Source organism: Gadus morhua, chromosome 21, assembly GCF_902167405.1.
Source record: "Gadus morhua chromosome 21, gadMor3.0, whole genome shotgun sequence".
NCBI lineage: Eukaryota > Metazoa > Chordata > Actinopteri > Gadiformes > Gadidae > Gadus > Gadus morhua.
This window is the reverse complement of record NC_044068.1, coordinates 16,076,954-16,088,506: the sequence shown is the minus strand read 5'-3', so window position 1 is coordinate 16,088,506 and position 11,553 is coordinate 16,076,954. Positions and strand designations below refer to the sequence as shown.

The 11,553-nt window shown below is 43.9% G+C and overlaps 1 protein-coding gene across 1 annotated transcript; it reads right to left on the bottom strand.

Moving 5' to 3' along the window:
* Positions 1-988: 988 nt before the first annotated feature.
* On the bottom strand, positions 989-9,557 carry LOC115534769 (adenylate kinase 7). The gene is made up of 18 exons (XM_030345989.1): positions 9,383-9,557; positions 9,114-9,284; positions 8,914-9,028; positions 8,330-8,421; positions 8,115-8,225; positions 7,684-7,767; positions 7,490-7,578; positions 7,309-7,399; positions 7,115-7,192; positions 6,567-6,716; positions 5,925-6,053; positions 5,295-5,403; positions 5,057-5,185; positions 4,338-4,403; positions 3,670-3,867; positions 3,138-3,355; positions 1,883-2,041; positions 989-1,198 (listed from the first exon to the last, which is right to left on the bottom strand). Exons 1-18 carry the CDS (start codon positions 9,464-9,466, stop codon positions 1,157-1,159), a joined length of 2,115 nt encoding a protein of 704 aa, XP_030201849.1. The 5' UTR covers positions 9,467-9,557; the 3' UTR covers positions 989-1,156.
* Between the last annotated feature and the right edge of the window lie 1,996 nt (positions 9,558-11,553).

Here is an 11,553-nt window from a genome sequence, read left to right as displayed (position 1 = left end):
ATAGATTATTTATTGTCCTATAAGGAACGGTAATGAACAACCACTTACCGCAATCCGCAATGTAGACAGCAACTGATGCAGCAGAAATGTTGTCCGATGAAATTTAAATCCCCTCAACGTCGACAGCACGCAGATTTTGTTGCCGTTGAAATCCCCGAAACGACCCCGAAACAACGTGATTGGTTAAAAGTAAGCCCAAAGTAAGAAACGTGATTGGCTCATTTTGGGCTTACTTTCCAAAAGGAAGAACGTGATTGGCTCATTTTGGGCTTACTTTGGGCTTACTTTGGGCTGACTTTTGCGGAACAGGCAGAACATAGCAAGCACGAGCGAGAAGTAGCGGGATCGATGCCCGCATCCTCCAGTCTTTTTATTTTCCTATGATTATTTGGAGTCCCTACTTTGAGTTAAATAATATCTTTGAAGCCTACATACCCTTATCAAAACAACATTATTACCCAGAAACGGCACATTAAAACAACGGTAATGAACAACAACGTTACCGTTTGCAAGCTATCGGCAATGTCAACACCAACGGATCCCGAAACAACGTGATTGGTTAAAAGTAAGCCCCAGGTAAGGAACCTGATTGGCTAATGTTGGGCTTACTTTGGGCTTACTTTGGCGGAACCTGCAGACAGGGGCGCCGAAAAGGGGGGGTAAAGGAGACGGATTCTAGGGGCCCATGATGGAGGGGGGCCCAGAGAGGCCCCTAATGATGATGAAATTATAATACAGAAGGCCCTGTTAAGATTATTTTCATGGGGCCCAAAATCCCTAGCGGCGCCCCTGCCTGCAGAACACAGAGAGAAGTAGCGGGATCGATGCCCGCAACCACCAGTCTGTATATTTTCCTATGATTATTTGCCGTCTTTACTTTGAGTTAAATAATATCTTTGATCCATAGTAGAAACAACAGCAACATTCTGGAAAGTTTGACAGAGAGCTAAATGGTCACAAACAAGGAAAAAAACGGCTGTGGGCGATATGACGGGAGATGCAGTGGAACTTGTTGCATATTTATTATGTCAATGGTACCGTTTTTATGTTAACAAAGTTCAATATACTATTTTTTTTCCATTAATAGCAGGATAAAATCCCACAAAATAAATAGCAAAACATTTTTGTTGCTGGATTTCTCCCAGAATGGTTTCCTTTACGTTGAGTCTTCTGTCACGTTCTGCAGAAGATGCTCCGCCTTCAAAATAGCAACATGGGTAAAAAGCATGTGAAGCGAAAACGATTAAGCTGATCCAGTCAGCTGTGCAAGATGTTTTATCAGGTCCTTACACTTGGGGTTTTATACTGAAAGGCCTTATATTCTTATGCAAGTTTAGGTTTATGGTTGACCAAAAACATTTGTAGGCATATCTAGCTACAAATGAATAATACATACACATGTAAGCTGTGTCCCAAAGAGCAGAATGTATACTAGGACCTCCTAGAACAGTACTACCAAGGACCCCCATTAAGTTCCACTAACTTCTTTCTATAGTCAATTAAAGGACAACCAGCTTTGTTTATCTATGTGTTCAATTCAGTGTCTGTGGTGCATGCCATTGAGCTGGACCTTCAACTCTGTTCCCTGAGCCGGGTGGAGAAGGTAGCCGGTCTTAACAATGTTCAGAATGTTATTCGTTATAATATGACAGATTCATCAAACATTGTTATTTTGTGATGTCTGGTTGGCGGTGCTGTCCCTGTCCCTCTCTTCCCCTATTCTGCATCTCTACTTATTTCTGTGTCTTTACACAAAACAAACGTGGGATAGTCTCCAAGCTATTCCTGAATTTTGCTCGCTCTGGTTCTATGACTTTGGTACTATCTACTCTCTGACTTTTTGCGCAGCATTACAAAAACAATGTGTGAATCTAAGACGTACCAAATAGTCGATGGGGTCCTCTGGTTTCTGAGCGCAGCAGTCGAGCATGGCCTGGCTGAGGGAAGGCATGACGTACTTCATCAGGTAGTTCCTCAGAGGCAGCGAGCGCGCCTCCATCAGCTCACGCTCCTGTCTCTTCACCTCCTCCCGGTTCCTCTTCTAAGGAACAGATGTAGGACATTACTTTAGGCTGAGGAGTTCTGGCCACTGTGTTCAACTTAGCGGCGTAGAATCCTGGTATAATGGCAGAAAGGTCTTTCGTGAAGGCCCTGCTGAGCGTTGTTTTAACTGATTGAGTCTTCTTGAAACATTTGCCACACATTTTATTCAAATGTATGTAGGAGGTGGTGGAGATTGTTATATTATGCTCCGAGAATATATATAGCAAATAATTGACTCAGAGTTCTCAATTAGACTTGAAATAATCATATTGGATCATGTATGTCTGCATGACCGCACTGCATCTAGGGGGCGGCATTGAGTTACAGTCCTAGCAGAACAATCAGGGAAATGTAGGAAGCTGTGTTCTCTGGCTGGTTCATTGGTTCAGAACAAGCTTTTATTGGTTCAAAACAATACCTTCTCATTGGTTCAAAACTCGACTTTCTCATTGGTTCAGATCGCCCTACTCTCTCATTGGTTCAAAACACTACCTTCTCATTGGTTCAGAACACTCTCCCTACTCATTGGTTCAGAGCGCTCTCCCTACTCATTGGTTCAGAGCGCTCTCCCTACTCATTGGTTCAGAGGGCTCTCCCTACTCATTGGTTCAGAGCGCTCTCCCTACTCATTGGTTCAGAGGGCTCTCCCTACTCATTGGTTCAGATCAACCTACCTTCTTATTGGTTCAGAACGCTCTCCCTACTCATTGGTTCAGAACGCTCTCCCTACTCATTGGTTCAGAGCGCTCTCCCTACTCATTGGTTCAGAGTGCTCTCCCTACTCATTGGTTCGGATCAACCTACTCATTGGTTCGGATCAACCTACCTTCTTATTGGTTCAGAACGCTCTCCCTACTCATTGGTTCAGAGCGCTCTCCCTTCTCATTGGTTCAGAGCGCTCTCCCTACTCATTGGTTCAGATCAACCTACCTTCTCATTGGTTCAGAACGCTCTCCCTACTCATTGGTTCAGAGCGCTCTCCCTTCTCATTGGTTCAGAGCGCTCTCCCTACTCATTGGTTCAGATCAACCTACCTTCTCATTGGTTCAGAGCGCTCTCCCTTCTCATTGGTGCAGACCCTTCCCTCTGCTTACCCACTCCTCGTGCTTTGCGGCCATCTCCCCCAGCTCCACCTCGTCTCTGCGCCTCTTCTCCACGGCCCCCAGGGCCCGTGCCTCCAGCTGGGCTGCCGCCAGGCGGCGGGCCTTCTCCGCCAGCTCCTCCTCGCTGGGGCCGTAGTTCTTAGGCTCACCCACCGCCTCCGTTATCATCTTCAGCACCGCCTCGCTCTCAGGGTCATCGAAGGTCACCTCTGTTTAACAGTTACATCACGACCGTTCTTTGAGGTATGTTTTTTCCGGTTATAATACATGATTATTATGCGAATGTTATGGAAGAATTTATTTTACTATTTCCATTTATTCATTCATGGATTTTCCGTGTGCATGGGTTCAATCCATGCTTGCCTTTTCTTATCTCAGTCATCTGTTGTATTGTATGAAACTGATTAATCAACCACCAATGCAGTAAAATGTCGAATGAGCTGAAAGCAATGTTTGTCTGACGTTTTGTGTCATATGGCCCACATCCATTCCCACATAGCAGTGCCCATCTGCCGGTCCTCACCGATGTGCACAGGGTGGATCTCCTGTTCGTCAAAGTAGTCCCAGAGGGTCTCCTCCAGGCTGGTGGTCAGCCGGTACTGGGCCAGGCGGGGCACAAACGCCTCGCGAGTGTACCCCGCCTCCTCCGCCGCGCCCTGCGGCAGGGACTGCGCTCTCTCCGACAGGAACGTGTCCGATGCGTCCAGGACGAAAACATGTTCTGTGAAGAAAGGTTGAAAAAATGTGAGCTCTGGGTAACACAGCAGTGTGTGTGTGTGTGTGTGTGTGTGTGTGTGTGTGTGTGTGTGTGTGTGTGGATTTAAAGGAAAGGCATATATTCCATGTTCATTACATCTTCATAGGTAAATTCATTATGTGTTGAGAAACCCATTGAAACACATCCCGTTTTTCGTTCTATTCTTCAGGTGGATATATTTTCTGTCAATGTTTCACATAACATTCTCAACTACCAAAGAAAGTGCTCCATGTAAACACAGGCATCGAACACATGGACACATGTTTAGCAACAAGGCCTTGTGACCATCTGTACATCTGAACCTGTGCCAGTCTCCCATCAGGTGGATACGATTATACAGTTATATACTCTAAGATCATTGAGTACTCAGTGCCAGGGGGTAGATGTCTGCCTGTGTCTGAGCAAGTTATAGGCGAGAGGGGCAGTTAGTCAACCTGGGGTGATTCTCTTGTTGCACCCAGGGATTTTGGACCTCCCTTCCTCTCCATCTGAGTCCTCATCTAAGCAGGATAAAAAATACAACATGGACTAGAATTAGATAGAGTAGATACAGTATGAAAAACATATACAGTGTTTCCCCTACCATTGTTCAGGCCTGGCGGGCCGACAGGCCAACGAGCACCCCCGCCAGGCCAACAACCGGCCAAAAAAAAAAATAATAATGAAAAAGAGAAAAAAAAAAAAAATGAAAAAAAAATGAAAAAAATAAATTAATACAAATGCGGTGTCGCACGTGCGCAGATGATGCCCCATCATAACGGACAATCTGACAGCATTAAGTTATATCATCATTAGCATGGCACCACCAAAAAAACTTAAAAGGGATGAAGGACAAAAAGGTATTTCAAGGTTCTTCCTAAACAGGGTGCCAAACGAGAGTACAGGTGGGGAAGAAGGGCGAGTGACAGGTGTGGAGGAACAAGTCAGAGGGGCAGAGGGAGGAGATCATTATCTCCTCCCAACACTTGTCAGTGTTGAATCATTATCAAGTTGTGATGGCTAAGCAAGTGTTTTAGATGGAAATAACCAACAAATACTCTAGCATCCCGTAAAAAATGTATAACAAATCACACTATCAGCCCTTACCACCGGGCCTAAAAAGAATTCTAGGGGAAACACTGATATACATGTTGATTTATCATTTAGAACCTACCAAGGAAGATCATCTTGGCTTGCTCATAGGTCTCAGGGAAGCCGTCCAAGACAAACCCTTGATGGGCACAGGGCTTGGAGTTTAACTTTTCTTGTAGAATTGGGATCATGAGGTGGTCAGCCAATACACCTATAAGAAGAAAGTTGAAAGGAGTTTGAATCAGCATACGCATTAACCAGACGTTTGAGTTGTGTGTAAAATGCTTTCTTCTGTCCTCCTTTTGCACTGAACGGCTGACCTTGGTCCATCACCAAGCTCTCCTGAATGGCCTCCAGTTGTTCCTGTGTCACCGCCTGCATATCTTCACCACTGTTCTCAGGCTGGTCAACAGAACTCAATATCTCCTCCTGCAGTACACAAGTCATGATTTGGTCCTTTTGTTTAAAGTAAAAAAAAAAACAGGTTGAATAAGAATGGATGTGTCATATGTGGCAATTTAGCTAATAGTAGTACCTATCATTGTTAATATTAATGATGATTAAGAATTATTATTAGGAATGATGATAATAATATTCCTTTATAGACCTATATTTATATTCATTTTTATGTGTCTCCTAACGATAAATGAATAGCAGTGGTAGTAATAGTAGTAGCAGTATGATATATGATATATATGATATATTCACATAAAAAGCGCATTGTTCCACACTTCAGCTGCAGCCTTATGTGTGCACTAGAGGGGGTCGAGGTCAATCTGTTACTTGTGTCACTGACTCACCACAAGTGGCAGACACAGGTGTATCCAATGAAGTTAACGATGGACTACCTTGAAGAAGTAATGGAAGATGTTCCAGACCATAAAGATCTGTTTTCCTCCCTACTCTGCACCTCTGGGATGAAGGCCTATCCCAACCTGAATCAAACCTACAAGTTGCTGGATCTTCTCCCTGATGAGCTGTTCCACCTTGATGTGGTGCAGCTTGTAGTAGTCGCACAGCTTCTGGGCGACGGTGGATTTACCCACGGCTGGAGGTCCAGTGAGGAAGATTCGAATTGGCTGGAGAAAGGCCCAAAAATTATAATTACATTAAAGTTGGGTGAATGATTCAGGGACGTGTTTCTGATTTTCGTTTTTACCATGGCAGGCTTAAAACCAATAGCCCAAAGGAATATCAAACCTTACTGCCAGAGAATAGGAGAACAGATTCTGTCTGTATATTTTCTCGTGTGTATGTTTGAGGAAGAATAATTGAAGGCTACAGTGGCAATGCAAACTACCATAACACCTGTCAAATAGAGAGGAGGGAAACATCTCTAGGTTAAGGTATACAAATGTCTTTGTCCTTTATCAGTATCAATGTCTGTGAAATGTTTATATCATTTTATATTATGATCACGTTAATATTTCCATGTATTCCATGTGTTTGTCGTTATGTGGGGCGGGAAAATACAATTAGATCACAATCACAGACAAGAATCACAGAAAATGTCATAAAGTTGAGATGGATGGAGTTTATTGGAACCCGCTCTATATTGAGGTCCAGGGCCCTAGGCGTCAGTGAGCGCTCACCAGGAGCTGCCTGAAGTGCTTGTACTCGCTCACGATGCGCTCCATGTTCTCCACCATGCCGCTCTCAGACGTCCAGCGGACGTTGAAGAGGTCCTTCAGCAGGGGGGCCTCCATCCCCTGGTCCACGCTCAGGCACTCCAGCTCCTCTGGCTGGACATGTGTGTGTGTGTGTGTGTGTGTGTGGGGGGGGGGGGGGCTCTGATTACTTACATATTGTCAGGCGAGTGTTTTTATGCATGCAACATCATTACTGCAGATTTTAACGAGTTCATTGTTTCTGATGAGTTGCAGTAGATATTGTTATCTGGGAAATGGGTTGTGTCGGATGAGATAGTGTTTTTGATTGAGTCTCATGGGTCTCATGTTCCTTTGACGACAGTACGTATGAGAACCATTAGGACTCAATCAAATCCCAATCTAATCAAAAAAAAAAGGTGGAGAGCCAAAATGACTGACGGCAGCTTTTAAAAACATTTGAAATAAAACCACAAAAATGTTACCGTACTGCAATTATTATAATATTTTTAAGGTATTCAACCTCCACTTACCTCCAAGGCACGCATGAGTATGGCTTCCTCTTTGGGTAACCTTTGGATTTTGCCTGGCCCAAGTGTCTCACTGATCATCTGTAGGGATAATGGTTCACCAATGAGCGTTTTCCTGTTTCCTTGCCATCCCCCATTGACATTATGCTTGTATGCTTGTCCAGTATGCTTGTTTATGGGTATTTAAAGAGGTTCACCATGACAATTTCTTCCAGTGTGTTCTTTGAGTCATCCACAGCCAGGATGTAGTGGCTCTTTGGCTTGTGGTCAATGGTGTTTTGAATCACACTGTTCATGAAAGATGTTCATATGTCTATAAAAATATGTTTGGCATTATTGTGTAATGTGGATACTGAGAGGGAAAGCAATACAAATCACCTTGCAAGGTCGTTTATATGTATGATGGGAACTTGGTTGAGGCCGGGGCCAAAGAGTGGCAATTTATCAAGGGGCATGGACCAAGACGCCTATCACAAAAATAATAAGACATTAGGATGAGGAACATAATGGTTAGAAACAATGGTTATAAATGACAGTTTATAACCATAGAGTTTTTCAAAGTAAAGTGCTACCTTGAAGAAGTAATGGAAGATGTTCTCTCCTCTGCCGTACTGAAGGCCGCTGGCCACTGCGTATCCGCTGAGCTTCGACTTCTTCTGCAAAGTAAAACTAAAATGATTGGACACTGAAACCACCAATGCTGATTGGAATTGGTTCCAATTGAAACACTCCACCAAGATGGAATACCATTCTTCTGTATCTTTTGAAGTCTATAAAAAGCACGCCAATTCAGTATTACATTGGTATTGTCAATATATAAATGGGATAAATATAAATGGGATCGTACTCAACACTTCCATCCATTTTGTAAATCACCCAGAATTGTTGTTGTGTTTCACAGCATTTCAGTGCAACCCTATTTTGATTTGGGCTACCAAGGACTAATCCTAATGCTGGCTTAAATGATCGTTGAACCATCTCTGTGCTCTCTTCCCTTACTTACTTCCCTGCCCAGTTTGAGCACAAGTTTCTCCAGGGTGTTGTGATCTTTGAAGCTGGGGTGTGGCCTTCTCCTACGGTAGTCTTCATCCGTTAGATGGGCGTCCGGATCGTCCTATGGAGAAGAGACAACTATACTATACATCCATGTAGATGACCATATCTACGTATGCTGACTTTATGCAACTCTTTAAAGCACACGAAGGCATGAACTCTGACCTTGGGCGGCTTGGTCAAGGCCCATGTCATCACTGATGACACTAGGATGAATAATTTCTGGGACTGGAAGCTCCCCATCTTGCTGTGAAGTTCTGTTGTTGAGGTGAATATGATTATTGATTGCCTGATTATTATTGGTTATTGGTGTTTGATTGGTTCACCTATTCCCTCATTGCTTAAACCCTGTATAGTGTACACTCATACAGCATACTAGGGAACAAGTAAGGCAGGTCATAAGGGGGATTTAGACAATAATTGTGTGCCGGATATTGAATGCTTATGCAGAAATATACTCGTTTGCATAACTAACCTGTAGGCCTACCTGTCGACCTACTATTGAATGAGTCAACTTAAACGATAACTGCTATGAAAGGAAATAAATGAGCGCCTTTAATACATCCATCCAGGTCAGTTGAACACTTTGACGGTGTATTATGGGTAAAGTAGTGAACTAGGGAACCAGAGTCGTACACTCAAATTGTGTACAGCACTGCAAAATGGTGACGCACAAGTTAATGTCTCAATAAGTAGTACATTCTCTTTCACTTTTCAACATAAACACTTGTAATTTAACGTTTCCATGCCTGTTAATGCCCAGGTGGCCTCTTCCACTTGGTCGCTGGCTGTGCTCTCTGAGATGTTGTACACCACCACGTCACATTGTAGGAGGTGTCCCAGCAACTCGCCGCGACTTGGTGACTGTCAGACACACACAGATCATCATCTTATAATAGCATTGAGAGCCAATATGTATACAACTGTTACTCGTCCGTTTGATACTTACGGGATATGCATGTTGGAGAAAGCTTAACTTCTCCTTACTGGAAGCGGATACGGTTCCCACTATTTTGAAGGTCCCTAACTCGGCTGTCTGCCCTTCGGAGGACCGAGAGGAAGGCTCCTCCTCGGGCTCGGCCTCCTCGGAGGACTCGCCGGCTACGCAGGTGGACAGATACTGTTGGGTGGTACACACAGAATTAACCGAGTGGGACTGCGACTTAAAGTAGGCGATACGTGCCTGAAATGATGGTAATAAATGGCTTGGGTGATTACCTTAGCGATAAACTTTGACGAATATTTGTCAACATTGTTGATAAAAATTCGTTTGGACAAAACTTGCTCAACTTCTTCCCCCATTTTTGTTCTTGTTGCTAGGATCCTAGACGACGCTAAGCGGTTGCTATGCTAACGTCCCTTCAGCCAATCAAATGGTCTGGATCTGGACTCATCCAAACGGCAGTTGCTTCAATTTTACAAACAATATATAACCATTACGAAATGTGTTTTTTAATATGTATTAATACTTAAACATCGTTTTTCATAGTATTACTCAGCCAAGATTATACTACACTACCAAATAACTACCATTATTTTTGTTGTTCCAATATATTAATTATTGTAATATACATGTGGGGGGGGGGGGGGGGGGGGGGGGGGTGTTTCAACATCGCAAGAAATTAGCCTACTAAAGCCTCGTGAATGGGGATGCACGCAGAAAAAATAGTAAACATATGTTAGGTTGGAGAGACACACAGCCACACGTTATAAAGTTTACCGTTGTTTACTAACAGTTGAGGAATATGTCATGCACTCGCAGGAAACACAACAAAATACACCAAGTCCTTGAAAATGGATCTCCGTCGCATCAAAAGATGAAAACAATATGTAGGCTACCTCATAGATTATAGTAGTCCTTGTTAGAACAACAATCTGGCATGACAACTTGGCCACGTTAACAAATAGATACATATTAATAACCAGAACAATACCAGAATACCACAAAAACCATAATAATAATAAAGTTCACTACTTTCGCTAACTCCTCGCAGATTTATCACACATCACTCAACCGACTCGCGTCACTCCAAGTCCAACCTCTCTTGCTGCACATCTGAACAAAACACACACATGCACACAGTATTAGCCCCTCACACACACACACACACACACACACACACACACACACACACACACACACACACACACACACACACACACACACACACACACACACACACACACACACACACACACACACACACACACACACACACACACACACACACACACTCAAGATCCAGCTGGCGGAGCGCACGTCAGAGCTTCCGGAGCACGCTCCCCCTTGCTCCCCCTCAAATTAAGCACTGTGTATATGGATGGAACATGCTGCCTCACATCACATTTACTGCAACTTTTCTTCAACATTTTCTTTCACATTTAACAGTATATTACTTATTGTAGACCTCTTTCTGTCGGTCAGTGTGACCGTCTGTCTCTCTCTCCTTCAAACACACACACACACACACACACACACACACACACACACACACACACACACACACACACACACACACACACACACACACACACACACACACACACACACACACACACACACACACACACACACACACACACACACACACACAGACTGCCACCATTCCTGTCACCAGCACCTCACAGAGACTCTGACACACACAGTCTTCTGTTACTTGTAAAGTGTCCAATGATAAACAAAACCATTGACCCATCTACTGTTAAAAAACATTTGTTGCCAGCAGCTGCAGTGTGTGTGTGTGTGTGTGTGTGTGTGTGTGTGTGTGTGTGTGTGTGTGTGTGTGTGTGTGTGTGTGTGTGTGTGTGTGTGTGTGTGTGTGTGTGTGTGTGTGTGTGTGTGTGTGTGTGTGTGTGTGTGTGTGATAGAGAGAGAGAGAGAGAGAGAGAGAGAGAGAGAGAGAGAGAGAGAGAGAGAGAGAGAGAGAGAGAGAGAGAGAGAGAGAGAGAGAGAGAGAGAGAGAGAGAGAGAGGGGAGAGGGAGAGGGAGAGGGAGAGAGAGAGAGAGAGAGAGAGAGAGAGAGAGAGAGAGAGAGAGAGAGAGAGAGAGAGAGAGACAGAGGGAGAGACAGAGGGAGAGGCAGAGGGAGAGGCAGAGAGCATGTGTGTTGGTGGAGTGCAGCTGTCATAGATAGACACAGACAAAACTTGTGCTTCTTACAAGCCCTTATAAGGACGCAAATAAACTTAAAACTGAGACCGCCAAACAAACACCATCGGCTTATCCTGATAGATACTGGGATAGTGATAAAGAATTAAAAAGGGGGATGGAGGGTGGGTGACATCCTAAAATGTCTCATGCAGCATCAAGTTACTCAAGTTACTGTTGACAAAACACAGCACATACTTTTAATATCTCTTCACTATCCTCTTTTCTGTTCTAACAGTGT